This window comes from Triticum urartu, chromosome 1 (genome assembly GCF_003073215.2).
Source record: "Triticum urartu cultivar G1812 chromosome 1, Tu2.1, whole genome shotgun sequence".
Classification (NCBI taxonomy): domain Eukaryota; kingdom Viridiplantae; phylum Streptophyta; class Magnoliopsida; order Poales; family Poaceae; genus Triticum; species Triticum urartu.
Window position 1 is genome coordinate 402,493,685 of NC_053022.1, and position 21,387 is coordinate 402,515,071.

Consider the following 21,387-nt stretch of genomic DNA (forward strand, 5'->3'; position numbering starts at 1 on the left):
ACCTGGACAACTCAAATCAAAAAAAGGAAAAGAAAAAAAGAAAACAGAGCTGGAATGTGGCACAGGACATGAGAAAGCGCCCAGGCAAAAGTACGCTACAGCTGACAGGAAAGCAACGCGATTGCAGGGAACACGCACGCACCAGCTGCCCCTATGACTGTAAGCGGGCATTTCTCGGGTTCTCTCTCTAGCCAATTAGTACCACTCCATCCACTTTTCCCCTTCTTTCTCCCTCCGGTCCGGTGGATCTCCAGCCACCCAGGCCCGAGCCATGGGCGGAGACGGCGACTTCAACGCCGCAGGCGGCGGAAGGGGGGTTGCGGGTCGGAGGCGTGGGCGGCAAGTGCGAGGCAGCCGCGGGCGGGAGACGCAGGGCGGCGCCCCGGCCCGAAGGCCGCGGCAGGAGTTCGTCGCCGAGGGCCCGAGGCGGCAAGTGCGAGGCAGCCGCGGGCGGAAGACGCAGAGCGCCGCCCCGGCCCGGAGAGGTCGCGGCAGGATTTCGTCGCCGAGGGCCCGAGGCGGAGCGCACGGGGTCGGCAGGCGCAGCGCCGGCGAGTTGCTGGAGTAAGGATTGTGCAGCGGCGAGGAGGCGCTGGCTGCTTCCGCTTCCGCAACACGAAGGCGACGATGCGCGAGTCCCGGCCTCGTCCAGATCATCCATCGCCAATTCGCCAGGCAAGCTGAGCTCCTCCCTCCTCTCTTTTCCAAATCCGGATGCTTTGATTTACTACTGAATTTTCCATCAAAAAGCGCTAATTGTGGTTTAACTCCGCTAAACATCTTGTCCCGCCCCGCTATTTTAATTTGCAATTCAACTGAAACTTAAATCAGGCTAGCGCAACACTCGACACGCAGCGTCGTCCTCTCGGCCACTTTCACCACCACCCACCAGCAGCATAGCTTCCTCTTTTTCCGTAGATGGAATCGTGGAAGCTCAGCCTCTCTCTCTCTCTCTCGCAGTGCACCCACCACCAGTCCACCACCGCCACTGTCCTCTCTCCCTTTGGGTCACTTCTCTGTTCCCTCCTCCACCATTTTCCCCATCAGCTCTGCAAGCTGCGTGCTGATGCGGTCGAACCTTTCTTTGTTTGGAGGCTTTCTCTCCACCAGCGCAAGCTCGACACACACCAGTGTCTATGAAGGATAGCCTTGCCCTTGTGTGCTTTGCAGGGACTAGTGCCCCGCTATTTTGATTTTAATTTAGCTGAAACTGAAACCACGCTAGCGCAACAGTCGACACGTAGCGTCGTCCTCTCCCCTTGGTCACTTCCTTCCGCCACCACCCACCAGGAGCGGAGCTTCCTCTTTTTCCATAGATGGAAGCTCAACTTTTCTCTCTTGCGGAGGCTTTCTCTCGACCAGCGCAAGCTCGACACGAGCGTCTCCCTACGCCATGTAGGGGTGTCAGGGCATCACTTGTGTGTCTCCCTGCCAAGAGGAACCGCACAGAACAATGTGATTTGACTCACATATAGGCACAGGAGCATCTAGGCGTGCGTGCAAGGTTCAGCACGCAGCATTTAACGTTGAGGCCCGAAGCCATTGCTGTGCTTGTGCTCTCCCCCCTTTTCTTTCTCTCCCAAAACCAACCGAGGTAGAGTGAGCGAAAGAGGAAGAAGCATTTGCTGCTCTCCACCGTGCTTCCACCACCACCACCACCACCAAGAGAAAGAGGAAGAAGCATTTGCTCCTCTGCTCCGTGCTTCCACCACCACCACCACCAAGAGAAAGAGGAAGAAGCATTTGCTCCTCTGCGCCGTGCTTCCACCACCAGCAGCCCCGTCGTCCTCTCTACCTCTCGCTTCTTCCATCACCACCACCTCAGCTCAAGCCATGGCATCCTTGGCCAACCTCATGATCCCACTTTTCCCGCTCACCCTCATGCTCCTGCATGCTCCTGCACCTGCGGTATGCGACGACCTAGGTGCAGGCCTCTCTCCAGGCCATCGCACATACATTGTGCTGCTGAGGCCACCCGTCGAAGCCGGCAGCGAGGACGACCACCGCTGGTGGCAGGATTCCTTCCTGCCAACGCCTCTCGCCGGCTCCGATGAGCCACGCCTCATCCATACCTACACTGAGGTCTTCACGGGGTTTGCCGTGAGGCTCACCGAAGACGACCTCGCCATGGTGTCCCAGAGGAAGGAGTTTCTGCGGGCGTTTCCAGACCATCTCTGGCACCCCAGCACCACTCACACTCCGAAGTTCCTCGGACTGGAGAAAGATGCCGGGCTGTGGAGGGACACCAACTATGGCCAAGGAGTCATAATCGGGGTTCTGGACACCGGCATATACGCAGAGCATCCTTCCTTTGATGACAGTGGCATCCCGCCACCCCCATCAAAGTGGAAGGGCTCATGCCATGGCGCTGCACGCTGCAACAACAAATTGATAGGTGCCAAATTCCGTAATCCCAGAGCATATGATTCCGGAGATGACACGGGGCATGGAACACATACCTCGTCCACCGCAGCTGGGAACTTCGTCAGTCATGCCTCAGCCCACGGCCTCGGCAGGGGCACAGCTGCCGGAATTGCTCCACATGCACACTTGGCCATGTACAGGGTGTGCATAATTCTTGGGTGTGCATCCTCGGACATAGTTGCCGGGTTAGATGAAGCCGTCAAGGATGGTGTTGATGTGCTTTCACTCTCCCTCGGCCCCTTTTTTGATGTCAATTTCACTGATGATCCGGTTGCCATTGGCACATTCAATGCGGTAGCAAAGGGTGTTGTTGTCGTGGCTGCAGCTGGTAACAACGGGCCAAGGTCCTTTATTGCCAACTCTGCACCATGGTTGCTCACAGTTGCAGCTGGCTCGGTGGACCGAAGCTTCCAGACCGTTGTGCAGCTTGGCAACGGCGAGCACATCAGTGGGGAAGCTTTCAATCAGACTGCGAACTCAAGCTCCAACTCTGCTCCTCTGTATTGGAACAAACACTGCAAGTCATCATTGGCTGGAAGAAATGTGTCTGGCAAAATTGTGATTTGCCATAACACAGGACCAATGAATGACACAGGGTCAGCAATCAACCAGTCTGACATCAGTGGCATCATGAGTGCCGGGGCGGCTGGCATAGTCCTGATCAACAGGAAAGATGCTGGCTTCACCACCCTTCTGGAGGATTATGGCAGTGATGTTGTGCAGGTGACCGTGGCTGATGGCAACAATATCATAGAGTATGCAAGGGCAACAAGCAAAGCCAGTGCCAAAGTCATATACAAGAACACTGTGCTTGGTGTCCGTCCATCTCCCACTGTCGCGGCATTCTCATCCCGCGGTCCCAGCACGTTCAGCCCCGGTGTGCTAAAGCCAGATATATTAGCACCCGGGCTCAACATCATTGCTGCATGGCCACCACTCACCATTCTTGGATCTGGGCCATTCAACATTAGATCAGGGACATCCATGTCGACTCCACATGTCAGTGGAATCGCTGCGCTTGTCAAGAGCTCCCATCCTGATTGGTCTGCTGCTGCTATCAAGTCAGCCATCCTCACCACAGCTGACATCACGGACAGCGCTGGTGGCCCAATCTTGGACGAGCAGCATCAGAGGGCAACCGCGTATGCCATGGGTGCTGGCCATGCCAATCCTATAAAAGCTATTGATCCGGGCCTTGTGTATGACCTTAGCATCACTGAATATGCTGGCTACATATGTGCTCTCCTCGGTGATCAAGGCTTGGCAACCATTGCGCGTGACCCGACGCTGTCCTGCAAAATGCTTCCCAAGATACCAGAGGCACAGTTGAACTACCCATCCATAACAGTGCCACTCAGGACAAGGCCATTCACGGTGAACAGAACCGTTACAAATGTGGGGCCAATAAATTCAGTATACACACTGAAGATGGAGGTTCCCAAGTCTCTCACAGTGCGAGTCTATCCAGAGACGCTGGTGTTCTCCAAGGTTGGACAAAAGAAAACATTCAGCATTACGGTGAGCAGGCATCGCAATGTCGGGTCAAAGGCCTTGCAGGGAAGTTTGAGCTGGGTGTCCAAGAAACATGTTGTGCATAGTCCGATCGTGGCTTCTCCTCTGTTGTAATCAGGAAAAGCATGTGTGACATATGATGTTGGAGAATCGCACATGTAATATTGTAATTAGGGAAATGACTGTCTTTTAATTAGAAGTGTATCCATGCCTGTAAAATAATTGATGTTTGGACGTTTAGCATCCATTGCTGTCACAATTCATTTCTGAATTACTTTTTCCTTTTCCCAACTTATCAACAGTGTTTGCTGCAGGTAGTAGATCACCATTGAGAGGTGCTGCTTCTAAGGTGTAAAATCCATCCAGGTACCTAAACCTACCCTTTCCCTCATATGGGTATATGCCATTGCTACCTCCAGATTTTTTATCCGCGCTATTGATGATATACTTTCTGCCGATATGAGCTATTGATGATAAACTTGCTCTTTTTTCGTTTCCTCTACATTAGTTCCTTTCAATGCTTAGGTTCAGTTGGGCACTAATGACTATTTCGGGTGCTTTGAAATTAGATTTTGATGATATTAAGGTCGTCATCAATCTACATGAACAAAGGAGAGGTTTGCCTGAATACTCGTAGCTAAATTGGTTTTTCTCCCTGTGTTTCTTTTCTGGTCTTTTTTGTCTTTTGCAGTTGGTGTATATATGTTCGGAAGCTAAATTGAGTCTTGACTTTTAAGAAGAAAAATACATCGTTGCAGTAATTGTACAGTTTAAACCTATTAGTTCGTGGTGTAAGCACATGTATTAGTGAGTCAGTTTAGAGCTTGTACTATTAGTTGTGCATGTTAGCTCACTCCCCTGTCTCAACCCGGAGCCAGGCACCGAGTTAGACCTTGCCAACACACGATCTCTTCTTCCTCAACTCCTCTGCTTTCTGCCTCCAGGTCCAGGTCGCTCTCCTCAGTGGTGCTACATGAGTGAAGATTTATGTTTGCTACTGGATCCGAAATCCTTCATCTTTGCTGATGCTATTCCCCTATTTTTTCCCATCACTTGACACTCTGATCTCCTGATTTTGGTCTCTGGTTTTTGAAATGCAGATAGTGGCCGCAGCGTTGCCGCTGGACGGCGCACACTGGAGCTCGAGTATGCAGCCACGACAGAGCTGCTCGGACATCACTGTAGGTTGATGTTCTTTATCACTCCTGAACACCTTGAACTCTCCTCTACTTGATCTAGAGGTTTCTGGGACCTAAAATGCTCTTGTGTGCTGAGACAAAATCCCCAACTCTCGCCTTTAAACCCAGCATTTATATTAGGCCTAAACCCATAATTTATACTGATGTTTAACTCAAATTCCCACCTCAATGGTTTCTGCTATAAAACTGAGGTGATGGTGTCGTTAAGTCCTAATTATTTACTTGCCTTAAAGCATTTCACTATTTTCTTCATGTCACCAGCTTTTTCCGTTAATGAAACCGTTGTGGTGACATGGGATTTGTGCTTGTACGTGAGAAAAGAAAAATGATGGCATGAAGAAAAACACCTTTCTTTGATGCAATTGCTCCTTTTGTTCTTGCTTGCTGGCTTTGTCTCTACTCTGGATGCAATTGCTTCTTTAGGCATGCTTCTCAGCTCCTCCCCCTCCCATGACAGCCAGCATTGGTGGTCTCTCAGGTTACCACCTCCTTTGGTACTTGTTTTTTTTTTAATTGGGAAAGAGAAGTGGAGACAGTGGGAAGGGGGGAACTACGGCCAGGTGAATATCTTCTATTCTTATCCCTCTTCCTCGAGCAAGTATACCTTTTTTTTTCTTTCCCGAAAAGAGGGTAAAAGCCCCCGGTATCGATTGAAGCAAGTTATCCCATACCTTGGTCTAGATGATCCTTTCATTCATTGGTTGAGCTACTATGCTTACACTATTCGAGCCCCTTGTATGTTTACAAAGACAATTAGTGCAGCTGCACAGTATTTATGATGAAAATGCTGGTTCATGCACAGTATTAATGTTGGTGATCTATCTGTTTATAGGTGCACAGTGCGTTTTATTCTGCATATCATAATACAACTGTTATGGCCGCCCGGCTTAGGCCCGCAAGTTATCTTAGTTTTTATTTTCAGATTAGGCAAGTTATCTTAGGCAAGTTATCTTAGGTTGATTCTTCTACAAGTTATCTAGGATATAAATATAGGTTGTAAGGCTCTTTTTGAAGGCAAGCAATAAGAAGAATATTATCTCCTATTGCCCGGCTCCCTGGGGAGCCGGAACCCTAGCCGCCAACAGCCCTAGCCACCGCCCTTCTCCTAGCCGCGATGGTGCCCTGCCGCCGGCGCGCCCGATCCTCGCCACGTCTCCCTCCATCCTTCCCTTACCACCTACGCCCTAGACCTGGTAGAGTACTTGATCCTACCAATTTGGTATCAGGTAACCGGGTTTCGACCATGTCTCCGCCAATTCCACCGCCACCACCACCGCTGCCCGCCAACTCCTCCACCACCGCCGCCTCTGCGCCGGGCGTCACGGCCTCGCTCTCGGCGGGCACCATTGCGTCGCTCTCAGCGCCGGTCCTAACGGCACCCGGCACCACGCCGGGCCAAGGGCAGCCACAGGCCCCCGTCCAACACTCGCCGCTGCCATCACCTCCCCCGCAGCCGCAACAGTTCACGCCGGAGGCCATGGCGGGCGTCCTCAACGACCTCGTCACCGCGGTTCAAGGGATCCGCCTCTACCTGGCAGGTCCGTACGGGCCGCCCCCACCAGTCCATCCAGCCATGGCCGCGGGTCAGCAGGCGCTTCCGTGGTACTCGGCACCGGGGGCCATCACCGGACTCCATCCAGCCATGGCCGCAGGTCAGCAGGCGCTTCCATGGTACTCGGCACCGGGGGCCATCACCGGAGGCTACCCGGCGCTCCCCGCCCCAGCGGCCGCACCGCCGCCTTGGGCGCAGTGGCCGCCGCAGATCGCGCCGGCAGCCCCGCCACTTCTCGCCACCACGGGGCCGCAGTGGCCCACTTGGACCGCGCCGGCCGCGCCGTCCTCCGTCGCGCCCTACCTTCCAGCGGCCTCGGAGCAGGGTCCTCCACCGGCCCCGCCCAGCCCTAACCTGGGCACTGGCGCCTCGGAGCAGGGCCATACCCAGCAGCTTCTTCTGGCGTCACCGCCGCCCCCCACGCCGCAGGCGCCGGTGCAGCTCCACCAGGCGCCGCCGCCATCGACAGTACCACCACCCGTGCCTAGGGCTACGGGTCGGCCCCTGCACCAGGTGCAGTTTCCACCGTCACCATCGCCGATCCCCGCTTGGGCGACCGGCTCGTCTTCGGGGCCGGTCTACTCCACGGCGCCGGAACACCCGACGCCCTCCCTGCGGTTTGATCACCCCTCCAGCTCGGCGAACTACGCCCCGGCGCTTCCCGACCCAGCATACGCGCTGGCGGCGACTACGGCCGCCCCCGGGCACGGCGGGCCGACACCCCCTCGCTTCGCCAAACTGGACTTCGCCACCTACGAGGGCACGGAGGACCCCCTCAACTGGCTCAACCAGTGCGAGCAGTTCTTTCGAGGGCAGCGGACGCTCGCTTCGGATCGCACCTGGCTCGCGTCCTATCATCTTCGAGGCGCAGCGCAGACCTGGTACTACGCTCTCGAGCAGGACGAGGGCGGCATGCCACCATGGGAGCGCTTCCGGGAGCTCTGTCTCCTCCGGTTCGGGCCTCCTATCCGCGGGAGCCGACTGGCGGCCCTCGGCCGCTTACCTTTCACATCCACGGTGCAGGACTACGCCGACCGCTTCCAGGCCCTGGCGTGCCACGCGCCGGGCGTCTCCGCCACTCAGCGCGCCGAGTTATTTGTGGGCGGTCTACCGGACCATATCCGCGTGGACGTGGAGCTTCGGGAACCCCAGGATCTCCAGTCAGCCATGTATTACGCCCGCGCGTTCGAGCGCCGCGCGGTGGCCATCCAGCAGGAATCACCGTCCCAGACTGCTGGGTCGCTACCCGGACCGGATTCCGCGCAGGGTCGGCCTGTGCAGGCTTCTGCGGCACCCCTCACCGCGACCACGGGGCGCCCGTTCCGCCGGCTCACCCCAGCTGAGATACTCGAGCGTCGCCGCCAAGGTTTGTGCTTCAACTGCGACGAACCCTACAAGCCCGGCCACGCCTGCCCGCGACTCTTCTACCTGGAGGTGGCAGACTACATTCCGGAGGACGCCGTCGCCGCTGACCTGGCCGCCCCAGATGTCGAGAAGGTGTTTGACGCTGGTTGATTACCTCGAAGAGTTCAAGCAAGCGCTTCCCCACCTTACAGCTCGAGGACGAGCTGTTTGTGCAGGCGGGGAGAAGTGTTATGGCCGGCCGGCTTAGGCCCGCAAGTTATCTTAGTTTTTAATTTTCAGATTAGGCAAGTTATCTTAGGCAAGTTATCTTAGGTTGATTCTTCTACAAGTTATCTAGGATATAAATATAGGTTGTAATGCTCTTTTTGAAGGCAAGCAATAAGAAGAATATTATCTCCTATTGCCCGGCTCCCTGAGGAGCCGGAACCCTAGCCGCCAACAGCCCTAGCCACCGCCCTTCTCCTAGCCGCGACGGCGCCCTGCCGCCGGGGCGCCCGATCCTCGCCACGTCTCCCTCCATCCTTCCCTTACCACCTACGCCTAGACCTGGTAGAGTACTTGATCCTACCAAACAACATTGCGTGATGGAGTCATCAATGGCATCCAGAAGACCAGGGAAGCATATGACAATATTCCCATCATGGTGACTGGACATTCCATGGGAGGGACCATGGCTTCGTTTTGTGTCCTTGATCTTATTGTGAGTGCTAATATTTGTCTGAAGAAGATATGCTTTCATTTATTTAGAAGTTTCTCTACTTTTCATGAATTCATCCTCCTGCTAAATTCTACTACAAGCTATCCTTTTTTAATGGAATAGGGTGCATTGTTGGGGATTCCATTCCTCCTCTGTTCTTAGTTTTAATCGATTCTTTCATGTGTATAAAATGCATTGAAAGAACTTCTAACATGACTAAAATCATACTACATAATTACTGCACAGTTCTCAGACTGAACTCTCTTTACATTTGACAGACTAGTTATTGCTAATATTTTGTTGGGAATGACAGCAAGTGTGGGCGAATCAAGAACCTCAGTGATAGTATAATTTGATTTCTGTGCTGTTCTTCTGAATACAAAAATCTTAGACGAGGCAGATGTAACTATCTTTGTTCATGTGTGGACAGTACACCTTCTGTATATCTGAACAGTGGCATCAAGCATAAGTAGTACTAGCGTCTGTTTTTGTCTATCCTGAAAAGTACGACATGCTTCTGATTTTAGCCACCATATTGGGCTCGATAGCCTAGTATACCCGATCGAGCAAATCTGTGACGATTCTGGTGAAGACCCCACTTGCAGCAGGTCCTTTCCGCTCTCACGTTTTAACATTCTGTCCTTTGTGAACTCTTTGCCAGCTGATGTTCTTTCACCCTAACATTGCTCTTCTATTCAGGTCTGTCAGTGGAAATAGCGTGCAAGACCATATCCACTATCTTGGCATCAGCATGCATTCCGAGTCGCGGGGATCATGCAGGATCGTCACGGATGACAATATGCTCAGGTACAAAGTTGGCACTGTAGACGGTGCTATTGTCTTCTTGAAGCAGCCTGGTTTATCAGTTGATCAGCTACTCAGTGCACAGTAAACAAGCTGAAGATTACATGGATTTGTTTTTATGGTTCTTTTCTGCCGAAGTACAATATTCTTGTTGGCAATCAAAGCACTATCTCATGTATATATACGCGCGTTATCCTGGCTGGATTAAATTATCATAGCTGAGGGTGTATTTCTGAAATGTACAAACATATTTGTGCTGATTAACTTGTTCATATTCTTGTATATAATTTAATTTATTTAAGCATGGCGGTTGCTTTCATTATGTGCAGCATACCAGATGCATATGTTATATATGGTGAAGTGCACAAGTCAGTTTGTGGTATCAATTGTTCTTAAATGTTGAGGATGTTTATACACAATGGTTTTTGACATTCCTGCCGTCAAATGCTTTGTTTTACAATTGCCTGGTTTTGATATTCAAGTTAAACTATTAAACTTTACAAGGATGTGGTAAAATTTTAAAAATCTGCACGGCTATTGTACATGCATTTCATTGGATATGGAAATCAAGCTGTCTCTCTAAATAGATATTCTTATTTTTTTGGCTTCTCCTTTAAGACAGATTGAACACAAGGGGTCTACTAAACAGAAATAATTTCTATGTTGAGAATAACAAATGTGTTTATGTGTGATGATGAACCTAATGAAGATTACATCCACCTTTTCTTTTTATGCGACTTTAGTCAGAACTTTTGGATTGCACTTGTTTTTTAATGGAATGCCATAGTTGATATGTTGATGGAAGCCAAAGATAGAATGCCAATTCAATGTTTCAAAGAATGCCTCATCATTGCATGTAGGAGCATATGGAAGCATAGAAATAGTATAATATTTGACCACAAGCAAAGAAATCTAGAATACTGTATCAATAGCTTCAAGGAACATTTTGCTATGATAATCAAGAAAACCAGGCCTAGTCTTAAGGAGGGTATGCAATCATGGTTGGACTATTTGTAGACAACATTTGTAATACTCATACATGCATGATACATTCATAAATGTTCATGTACTGCTACCATGTTCCACCATAGAAGTAGAGGTTTTTTAGGGTACCGTGGTACTCCACAGGCAGGGCTGGGAGTACAAACTAGATCTGACCGTTCCTTTGAGAGGGTACTTTGGTCTTTTTGTCTCTTTCATCTAAGCGTATTCTTGATGAATTCTCTGGGCCAACTACTTTCTTCCGATTTCCCGATCAAGCACAAATCATGGCCTCCCTGATCTTGCATAGCCGTGGCTGCCTTCTCTTCCCCTGGTCCACGCCCTTACTTTCACACTCATGAAAACATGGCGTCCGTCGTATCCGAGTCTAGTTGTTCACTTCGCTAGCGAAGGCGATAAAATTACTAGCCTAGTTCTTTGGCGTCTTGTATAGAAAACTAGAATGTTGTAAATTGTTGAATATTGGCATCACGTTTCGTTTCTTTTGAGTGCTCATGTGTTGATTTACAAATCGCAAAGGAGCCATGGCTTTCGGATGATGCATCCATCTTTATTTCCTGACGGGTCCCTCGCCGGCCGGTTCGCACTGCATGCTAGTCAAATCTTGTAATTACCGTAACTGCCGTCTAGAGGGAGTAGTTTCCACCTTGATTTCCATACATTGATTACCAATTTACCCTTTAAATCAAGGTACTCCTCAACTTTTGGCGGTGGTACTCTTAAACGCTAACGTTGGAGTACCAACCAATCCTATCCATTAGATTAAGATAAATGAAGAGCCTATATTCATTTAAGGGTACTGTAAAAGAACTCTAGAAGCAAGAGAGAATTATTTATTTAACATTGTTTTTAAATTTGTTTCCTATTTGACATTGGGAAAATTTTTGTTTCCTGTAACACACACACAGGCTTGCTAGACTATGCCGGCGTGCATTCTGGCCTATGGCCTATCTTACGCTCTCGCCAGTTCGAGCCAACCGATACGTACTCCCTCCGTTTTTATTTAGTTTGCATATTAAATTTGGTCAAAGTCAAGCTTTGTAAACTTTAACAAAGTTTTTAAATAAAAATATTAACATATATAATAACAAATCAATAGCATTAGATTCATTATTAATTGTACTTTCACATCATATATATTTAATATGGTAAATGTTTATATTGTTTTTTATAAACTTGGTCAAACTTTATAAAGTTTGACTTCAGTCAAATCTAATACGCGAACTAAATAAAAATGGAGGAAGTACATGTTAAATAGCCTGACGCACTAACTAGGCAGAATGGCGCGCGACGTGGAAAAAGAATCAACCTAAACATCTTAAGCTAGTCATAGTGGGAGTAACATAGTGGACTCCAAAAAAATTTTACTTGTGTGGCAAGTAGTTAATGACCCCAAAATTATAACTCCACACATAGCGGACTCCAAGGTTTTACTACACTTTCAATTTATGAGCATGTAGTAATACGTTACTACATGTCTACACAAGGTTTTACTACACTTCCAATTTTTGAGCATGTAGTAATGCGTTACTACATGTCTCCGCAAGGTTTTAGTACGCATTAGGGATGAAACCATCGACAACTTACTGCCCGGTAAAAAATCTAGGTTCATTACCATACATGCTATACCTATTGCTGACAATGAATAGTGACCCCAAAATCAGGACGCAGCGGATCGACGCATGGTAACAGAAGTAAATGTATTACTTTTTCTTCCACACACTGTTATCCTTAACTTTTTTGCGGTGGAGAGCGACCTTCTCCGCCGCGACCCGCGCGCTTAGGCCGGACCGGAGTGTAGGCTAAGTAAGAATGCGCGCACGCTCATAATAGCTCACGGTAGTGCTAAACTGAGCGAGAGTGCAAGATTTCTTATCCTGTGCACTGATCCTAATTAGGCGCGGTCGCTCCGTATGAATAGGCCTCCGCACTCGTTAATGAATGAGGGTAAAACCAACTGCAGAAATAGTAATGCAATTTATTTCGTTACCGTCCCACAGGTTCATCTACGTCTCGCAACTACCCTCCCTAATTGTTGGTAGTAAAACATGTCGGATATGGCAATAAAATAATTTACGTTACCAATTACTCTTCCGTAGTAATACGGGTTGAGGATATGGTAATAGAATAATTTGTGTTACCAACTACGCTCCATAATTATTGGTAGTAAAACAGGTCGGGATATGACAATAAAATTACTTGTGTTACCAAATAAAGCATCATGTTCACGTAAATGCAGAACCCCATGATAGTAATGCGTCATGTGGGTGCGGCGTTTCGGTGCCTAGGCTCATCTGCACCCGCCCAGGAAAAAAAATCACAAAAAATTCAAAATAAATTCAAAAAATTCCAATCTTTTTTTGCATTCTAGAAAATTTATCACGTGAGGTTCGCTTCAAATTTTAGATCATTTGGACTTCTGAGAAGCTCTCATCAAAAAAGACAAATCGGGTCAAAACAGTGCATGAACAGTAAACATCTTTACAGACCACAAATTTGTCTTTTTTGCCGAGAGCTGCTAAGATGTCCAAATGATTTGAAAATTGGAGCAAACCTCATGCATCAAATTATCTACCACACAATTTTTTTGGATTTTTTTTTGAATTTTTCTAGTATTTATTTTGATTTTTTTCATCAGGGCGGGTGCAGCTGAGCCTGGGCTCAGAAGTGGATTTACTGTGCTTCATGTTTGAATTACCATAACTAGACCTAATATTATCATTGATTTTTACATGGAGGGGGATACCTAATGCTAGTAATCAATTATTATAACTGGATATAATATTACCATTGATTTTACATGGAGGAGAGAGACCTAATGCTAGTAATGAATTACTATGACTGGACCAAATATTACCATTGATTCCTACATGGAGGGGAGAGACCACGTGCTAGTAATGTGCATCATTCACATGTATGAGTCAAAGTTCACACATATGTCATGAGACGAGCATCACAAAAGTGACTTTAATTGAAAGAAATTAGATGATGTTCACAAGCCGAGTCTTCTTTTGCTTCTTGTGCTAATTATAGGGTTGTCCAAGGTTTTCTTGACTTCTCGCGCCCATTGCAGGGTTGTCAAATAGCACCATAGAAATGTTTTCATCTTTTTTAGCAAGCGCTATCTTTTCTCTTTTGGTCCTTACCTTCACAACATAGTCTGCTTGCTTCATAGGAACACGATAGGCTCAAGAATGAGCTCGGGTTTGTTAGATCCGGTTCTTGATCTACATTTGTCCATATATGGTAGCAATAATTTTAGAGCAAACAACAACATTAACCATGCACACTATTCAAAACTTGCAAAGCTCACCTTTTACCTCTTCTCCTTTTTTCTTATTTGTAGTCTCTAACCTTTGGCTATGGATTAGGTCAATACATAGAAATCGAACTCAGTTTTCATTTGGCACAAATCAATCTCGGTTTTCATTTGGCACAATGGTAGGTGTAGAATTGCTAACCTTGGTAGAACACACATAGCGATTGTCGGTGCTTCATCCTCTCTTGACACAATGGATGACTTGGGTAGTGTTTCTCCTCTTCTTTGGTGGTTCTCTACACAAGCAATTTGCTAACATGTATGGTTGATTACAAAACACTAATGCCTGAAAAGTATAACAAATTAGAAAACAAGTTGATTAACTCACAACCATCATAGCAACAATGTCATCGGGGTTACCCTTCTTGCAATTGTGCAAATGGTGTCTCCTTACAATTGTGCCGAGGTCATGGGCCGAGACACATGATGTACATGCAGTCAATAGTAAATAACTATTGAAAAAATATATGGTGGTGTCATACATGAGTGAGGGGGCATATGTCCTCCCCGCCCCTAACATAATATGGGGGAGCGGGCAAGCTGCCATAATCCTAGATTAACTGTACATTCATGATTATTAGAGCTAGGTATCCATTAGCTTTCATGTGACCAGCACTACGCCAGCCACCCCGGCACTCATGATGCCACCGCGTCAACGTTTATTCCATTAAAGAGGAAAGGACTTGGAGCTTGAGTTTGAAATCTGGTTACAAGCTTCGCCGTTGATGTAACCACCGTTCCCAAACTGCACAACAACCTCAAAGCTTCGGTCCACTGAGCCAGTTGCGACTGTGAGAAAATCATGGTAAAGAATTGGCAAGAAATGACTCGTGTCCATTATTCCCAGCCGCAACCACGACAACGCTGGTGCGCCAATCGCGACCGGGTTACCACTAAAGTTGACATAGTAAACTTGGCGAGGGAGAGTTAGAGCACATCAACCCCATCCTTTATAGTAGCTTCATCTAACCCAGCTAATATGTCTAATATGTGTGATGATGCACACCCACGAAGGACACATATGTTGTACATGGTAGGTGTGCGCCTGGAGCAATCTCGGCTATTGTGCCCCTATCATGGCCATGACCCGAGACACATGATGTAAATGCACTTAACGGTAAAAAACTATTGAAGAAATATATGGTGGTGTCGTGCATGAGGGAGGGGGCATACCCCCCCCCCCCCATACAAAAACACCCTGCTTGGTGTTCGTCCATCTCCCACTGCCATGACATTCTCATCCGTAGTCCCAACATTTTCAGCCCACGCGTCCTCAACCAGATATATTAGCACTTGGGCTCAACATCCTTTTTGCAAGAAAACCACTCACCATATTTGGTTCTTGGCCATCAACAAAATAAGCTACGCGCAAAGGGTGAGCCCTTGCGCTAGCCACGCCATCAAGGCTTCTGTTTAGGTCGAGGGAAAAAAGACAAGAGAGAAACGCAATGATCGGTTGTTTCCTTCCCAACGAAGGCAGGCACACGTCTTCGTCTCCTCCTCTCCCCTCACACGCCTCCTCCTCCTCCTCCTCTTCCTAGTGTCGCCCGCCGCACCCGTCGCCTCCTCTTCCTCTCTCTGCTTCCTTGCCCTCGCGGCGCACATGATTGGTGGCAAACACGGATATGCGAGAAACATGGGAAGGCAGGAGGTGGGACGGAGCAGATTGGCAGTGGGAAGCTTCGAAAGGAGCACGAGGTGTTGGGAAATGTAGCATGCAATTTTAAAAAAAAATCTACGCTCACACAAGATCTATCTAGGAGATGCTGTAACAACCAGGATGCGGCTATATCTCCCACGTGTCGGGGCACGACTTAGAGGCATAACCGCATGTTAGGCATGTCGCAAGAGGGGTAATCTTTACACATCCCATGTACTGAATAAGAAAGGGATAAAGAGTCGGCTTACAATCGCCACTTCACACAATACATAAATATAACATACATCATCCAGAATACAATCAAGGTCCGACTACGGAACCAAAATAAAGAAAGACAACCCCAAATACTAGATCCACGATCGCCCCAACTGGGCTCCTCTACTGATCATCCGGAAAAGAAACATAGTAACGGCCCGAATCCTCGTCGAACTCCCACTTGAGTTCGGTAGCGTCCCCTGCACTGGCATCATCGGCACCTGCATCTGTTTGGAAGTATCTGTGAGTCACGGGGACTTAGCAATCTCACACCCTCGCGATTAAGACTATTTAATCTTAAAGGTAGGCAAGGGGTAGTGAGGTGGAGCTGCAGCAAGAACTAGCATATATGGTGGCTAACTTACGCAAAAGAAAGCGAGAAGAGAAGCAAAGCACGGTCGAGAAGCTAAAAAAATGATCAAGAAGTGATCCTGAAACTACTTACGTTCAAGCATAACACGAGACCGTGTTCTCCTCCCGGACTCCACCGAAAAGAGACCATCACGGCTACACACGCGGTTGATTCATTTGAATTAAGTTAAGTGTCAAGTTCTCTACAATCGGACATTAACAAATTCCCATCTACCCATAACCGTGGGCACGGCTTTCAAAAGTTCAAAACCCTGCAGGGGTGTCCCAACTTACCCCATCACAAGCTCTCATGGTCAACGAAGGATATTCCTTCTCCCGAGAAGACCCGATCAGTCTCGGAATCCCGGTTACAAGACATTTCGACAATGGTAAAACAAGACCAGCAAAGCCACCCAATGTGCCGACAAATCCCGATAGGAGTTGCACGTATCTCATTCTCAGGGCAACACCGGATGAGACATGCTACGAGTAAAACCAACCCTCGAGTTTCCCCGAGGTGGCCCCGCAGACGGCTCGGTTCGGACCAACACTCAGAGGAGCACTGGCCCCGGGGGGGGGGGGGGGTTAAAATAAGATGACCCTTGAGTCTGCAGAACCCAAGGGAAGGTATATGGTGGTAGGTAGGCAAATGGTAAAACCAAGGTTGGGCCTTGCTGGAGGAGGTTTATTCAAAGCGAACTGTCAAGGGGTTCCCATAACACCCAACCGCGTAAGGAACACAAAATCAAGGAACATAACATCGGTATGACGGAAACTAGGGCGGCAAGAGTGGAACAAAACACCAGGCATAAGGCCGAGCCTTCCACGCTTTACCAAGTATATAGATGCATTAAAGTAAACAAGATATAATAATGATATCCAAACAATATCCATGTTCCAACATGGAACAAACTTCATCTTCACCTGCAACTAGCAACGCTATAAGAGGGGCTGAGCAAAGCGGTAACATAGCCAAACAACGGTTTGCTAGGTAAGGTGGGTCAGAGGCTTGACATGGCAATATGGGAGGCATGATATAGCAAGTGGTAGGTATCGCGACATAGCAAATAGAGCGAACAACTAGCAAGCAAAGATAGAAGTGATTTTGAGGGTATGGTCATCTTGCCTGCAATGTTCTCAGAGTTGACGAAAGCTTCATCCTCGTTAGCGTACTCAACAGGTTCCTCGATCACATACTCGTCTCCCAGATCTACCCAAAGCAAGAACACAAGCAAAGGACCAACAATCAATCATGGTGCAATGCACAAACAACATGATGCAAAACATGGCATGACACACGAGATGTGATATGAATGCATATGCGTGCTCCGGAAGGAAAATATTAATCAAGGCTTCAACTTGGAAAACCAAGTGTGCCGCTGGAAAGATGAGATGATTTCGTTCGAAATCGATATAAAGATCACTGAAAACGGATGCACGGTTTGCAAATGGCAAGCAAAACAAGAATGGCACAATTCTGCGATTAACAGCACGATGCCATCTAGAACGCAACAAGAAACTAAGCTACTGCACTCCAACATAGCAAAAAAGCACATGGCAGTGATCTACTCAAGATGCTTGACAAACATGAACACTGAGCTATGGCTAAATAACACAAGAGAAGGTTCAAACAAGCATGGCAAAAGTGCAAAAGATATCAGCTTCACAGACTTAGTGAAAATACTAACATGTCAGGAATAACATCACGAAGCAATGTTTAGAGCAAGCAAACAACATGCTACAGGAACAGATCATAGCAATCAAAGGCATGGCATGAATCTACTCAAAGAATAGAACAAAAGTCCCTTAATGATAATGAGCCAAAAAGTCACAAAAGATATGATGGCACCCATGTAAACATAGCAAGTTTTATAAACAGATTCAGACTTAGCAGAAAACTGAGCATGGCATAAACAGAGTTATGAAGGCATCTTTGCAAGCTCGATTCACTCACCACAAGGCATTGCATGACAAAAAAGCATAGAATCAGCAAGAATACATGTTCATGAAGCTAACCATGGCAAGAGCAAGTTCATAGCATGCATGGATCAACTACAACAACCATGGTAAAATTGATTAACATGTAAACAATCTGCCAGGAACATTTTTATAGCAAAAGTAGAGCAAGATTAAGACATGCTAGGGCACTCCATAATTGAAAACGGGGGCATGGATGGATAGAGCACAACCATATGTCCAAATCATCCTTACTGAAGATACTCAAAACAAGCATGTATCTCACTGTAGCATCATGTTTACATGGCATGAAAATAACAGCAGAACAAGGGCTTAGTGTCGGTGTCAAAACCGGCGGATCTCGGGTAGGGGGTCCCGAACTGTGCGTCTAGGCGGATGGTAACAGGAGGCAGGGGACACAATGTTTTACCCAGGTTCGGGCCCTCTTGATGGAGGTAAAACCCTACGTCCTGCTTGATTAATATTGATGATATGGGTAGTACAAGAGTAGATCTACCACGAGATCAGAGAGGCATTAGGCACCCCAGGCTTTACACTTTATGCTTCCGGCTCGTATGTTGTGTGGAATTGTGAGCGGATAACAATTTCACACAGGAAACAGCTATGACCATGATTACGCCAAGCTATTTAGGTGAGACTATAGAATACTCAAGCTTGCCTTCCACGCCAAGGAAAGTCCCTTCCGGACACGGGACGAAGTCTTCAATCTTGTATCTTCATAGTCCAGGAGTCCGGCCGAAGATATAGTCCGGCTATCCAGACACCCCCTAATTTAGGACTCCCTCAGTAGCCCCTGAACCAGGCTTCAATGACGACGAGTCTGGCGCGCAGATTGTCTTCGGCATTGCAAGACGGGTTCCTCCTCCAAGTACTTCATAGAAGATTTTGAACACAAAGGTAGTGTCCGGCTCTGCAAAATAAGTTTCCACATATTGCCATAGAGAGAATAATATTTACACAAATCTAATCTGCTGACGTATTCCGTAGCGTGACATCACACCACGTCCAAGTCTTTATTCGAATCGTTTTATTGTCCCACCTCAACGCGTTTAGCGAGGCGGTTTCCTTGGCACGTCTTGTCAAAGCAGAGATCATGTCCCCTTATTCCGGGATTCTCATCAATATGGCATGGGTAACCCAACCGCGCCATTGATTACGGCGCTGGGGAGATAAGCGAGTTTTACCAGGCTGGTGGGGACGCATAGTCGCGTCCGCCCATATAAGGGGATAAGGATCCACCTTTTCATCCACGTCTTCTTCCTCCTGTGCCTACCCATTTCCTCGCACTCGAGCTCCAGCGCCCAAGTCCGCACACCCCACCTCAACCTTCTCCAGCCATGTCCGGAGCGGGAGGCAAGTGGATGGTCTCCTCCATCACGGAGGGACACATCAAAAAACTGAGGAAGGCCGGATACTTGTTTAACGACATTGCGCACCTGCTTCTCGAAGAGGGGCAGCTCATCCCCACCCATAGGCCCCATGAGAGGGTGGTGTTCCTCCCCCATTTCCTCCGCGGACTGGGCTTCCCTCTCCACCCATTTGTCCGAGGGCTCATGTTCTACTATGGCCTGGATTTCCACGATCTGGCCCCGAACTTTGTCCTCAACATCTCGGCGTTTATCGTCGTGTGCGAGGCTTTCCTCTGCATCCGCCCCATTTCGGCCTATGGCTCAAGACTTTCAATGTCAAGCCGAAGGTGGTGCGCGGTACCCAGGCGGAGTGCGGAGGCGCCATGGTGGGCAAGATGCCCAACGTCCAATTCCTCGAGGGCTCCTTCGTGGAGTCCCTAAAGGGGTGGCTATCGAGGTGGTTTTACATCACCGAGCCGCGCGACCCTGAATGGGTCGCAGCCCCCGAGTTCCGATCCGGACCCCCTACGCGGCTCACCTCCTGGAAAGAGACGGGCCTGTCGTGGGGTAAAAAAGGAGAGATGACCGGACTCCAAACATGCGTCCAAACCCTGGTGAACAAGAATCTCAAACTTGTCAACGTAGTCCAGGTTATGCTCATCCGCCGGATCCTCCCGTGTCAACAACGGGCTTTCAACCTGTGGGAGTTCGACCCGGCGCAGCACCGAACTCTGAGCAGGCTCTTCGACACGATGTACGAAGATGCCTGGAAGGTGCTTTTCAAGGGCGCCGAGGCCCCCGCATCCTCTACCGAGGATCGCGGATTCAGCTCGCAGCATCACGCTAGTGCGGTAAGTTGTTTTTACCTTTTACAGGGTATTAGTTTTTCATAGTTTGACTCCATGCGGGATCTAAGCTCCCTTACCTTTGACAGGATTGGCAGGAGACGTCCGGACAGATCAACTGCCCGGCTCCTTTGCCCGAAGGCCCAGCGGACGCTCGCTTGGCGAAGCTGCTGGTTTCGGCACCCTATGTGGTGCCAGAGAAGAAGGCCAAGAAGAAGGCCACGGGGACTCGAAGGAGTGCCCGGCGCCTGGAGGTGTCGGATTCATCATCCGACGACTCCAAGACGCACTCCTCCCGTGAAGACGAGGAGGAGGAAGAAGAGACCTCTCCCCCTCCAGCGGGGGAAGGGAAGAAAAGGAAGGCCGCCCCAACTGGGGAGGCCGAAGGGTCCAAGAAGGGGAAGACCCCTCCTTCGGACTACTCCACCAACGCCGACGACGGCGAAGAGGAGTGGCCGCACAGGGCCAAGCCCCTGGCGAGATCGTAAGTATCCAGACACCAGAGCAATTCATAGTGTTCCTTTCTTGCACAGCTCCTCCTTACGCCGAATATGACTATGCAGTCCGCCCAAGGCCGGGCTCGATGAGTCGTCGAGCAGCTCCCTGGATTCGTCGGATGTGAATTCGCTTCCGACGGCTACCTCCCCCCACCCTACGGACGACGCCGAGGTGGCGTCCCAACAGGTTCCAAGCCAGGAGGAGGTGGTCCTGGAGGCGCCGCAAGGCGACCTCCCGGACTCCAGGCGTGAAGGGGATAGAACCCCCAAGGGCTCCAAGTCTGGCCTTGAGCCGGACACCGCGCCAGAACCTTCAACGGTTCCGGACTCCGGTAGGCAGCCTCCTTCCAAGAGGAGCAAGCCTACCGAGCCGGTGACCTCCGTCCAACCGGAGGGACCGGACAATTTGCTGGAGGTGCTTAACGGCGCCTCCATCGACGAGGAGCACCGCACTATTATGAGTGCGGTGATCCAGAAGGTTCAGTCCGCCAAGAGCGGACTGACTGAAGCTTGTGCCAGTCTTCTAACAGGCTTTGAGGTAAGTAAAGAATATGTAAAAATATTACCGCATAGACAGTA

General features: G+C 49.0%; 1 protein-coding gene and 1 long non-coding RNA gene across 2 annotated transcripts; both read left to right on the forward strand.

Annotated features, from left to right (window-relative positions):
- Positions 1 to 681: 681 nt before the first annotated feature.
- On the forward strand, positions 682 to 5,170 carry LOC125514771 (subtilisin-like protease). The gene is made up of 3 exons (XM_048680130.1): positions 682 to 3,942; positions 4,445 to 4,553; positions 5,037 to 5,170. The coding sequence occupies exons 1-3, from the start codon at positions 1,834 to 1,836 to the stop codon at positions 5,168 to 5,170; spliced, it is 2,352 nt and encodes a 783-aa protein (XP_048536087.1). The 5' UTR covers positions 682 to 1,833.
- Positions 5,171 to 8,344: 3,174 nt separating this feature from the next.
- Positions 8,345 to 9,884, forward strand: LOC125514782. The gene is made up of 2 exons (XR_007286609.1): positions 8,345 to 9,357; positions 9,449 to 9,884. It is a non-coding gene; the product is annotated as an uncharacterized LOC125514782 (long non-coding RNA).
- The last annotated feature ends 11,503 nt before the right edge of the window (positions 9,885 to 21,387 follow it).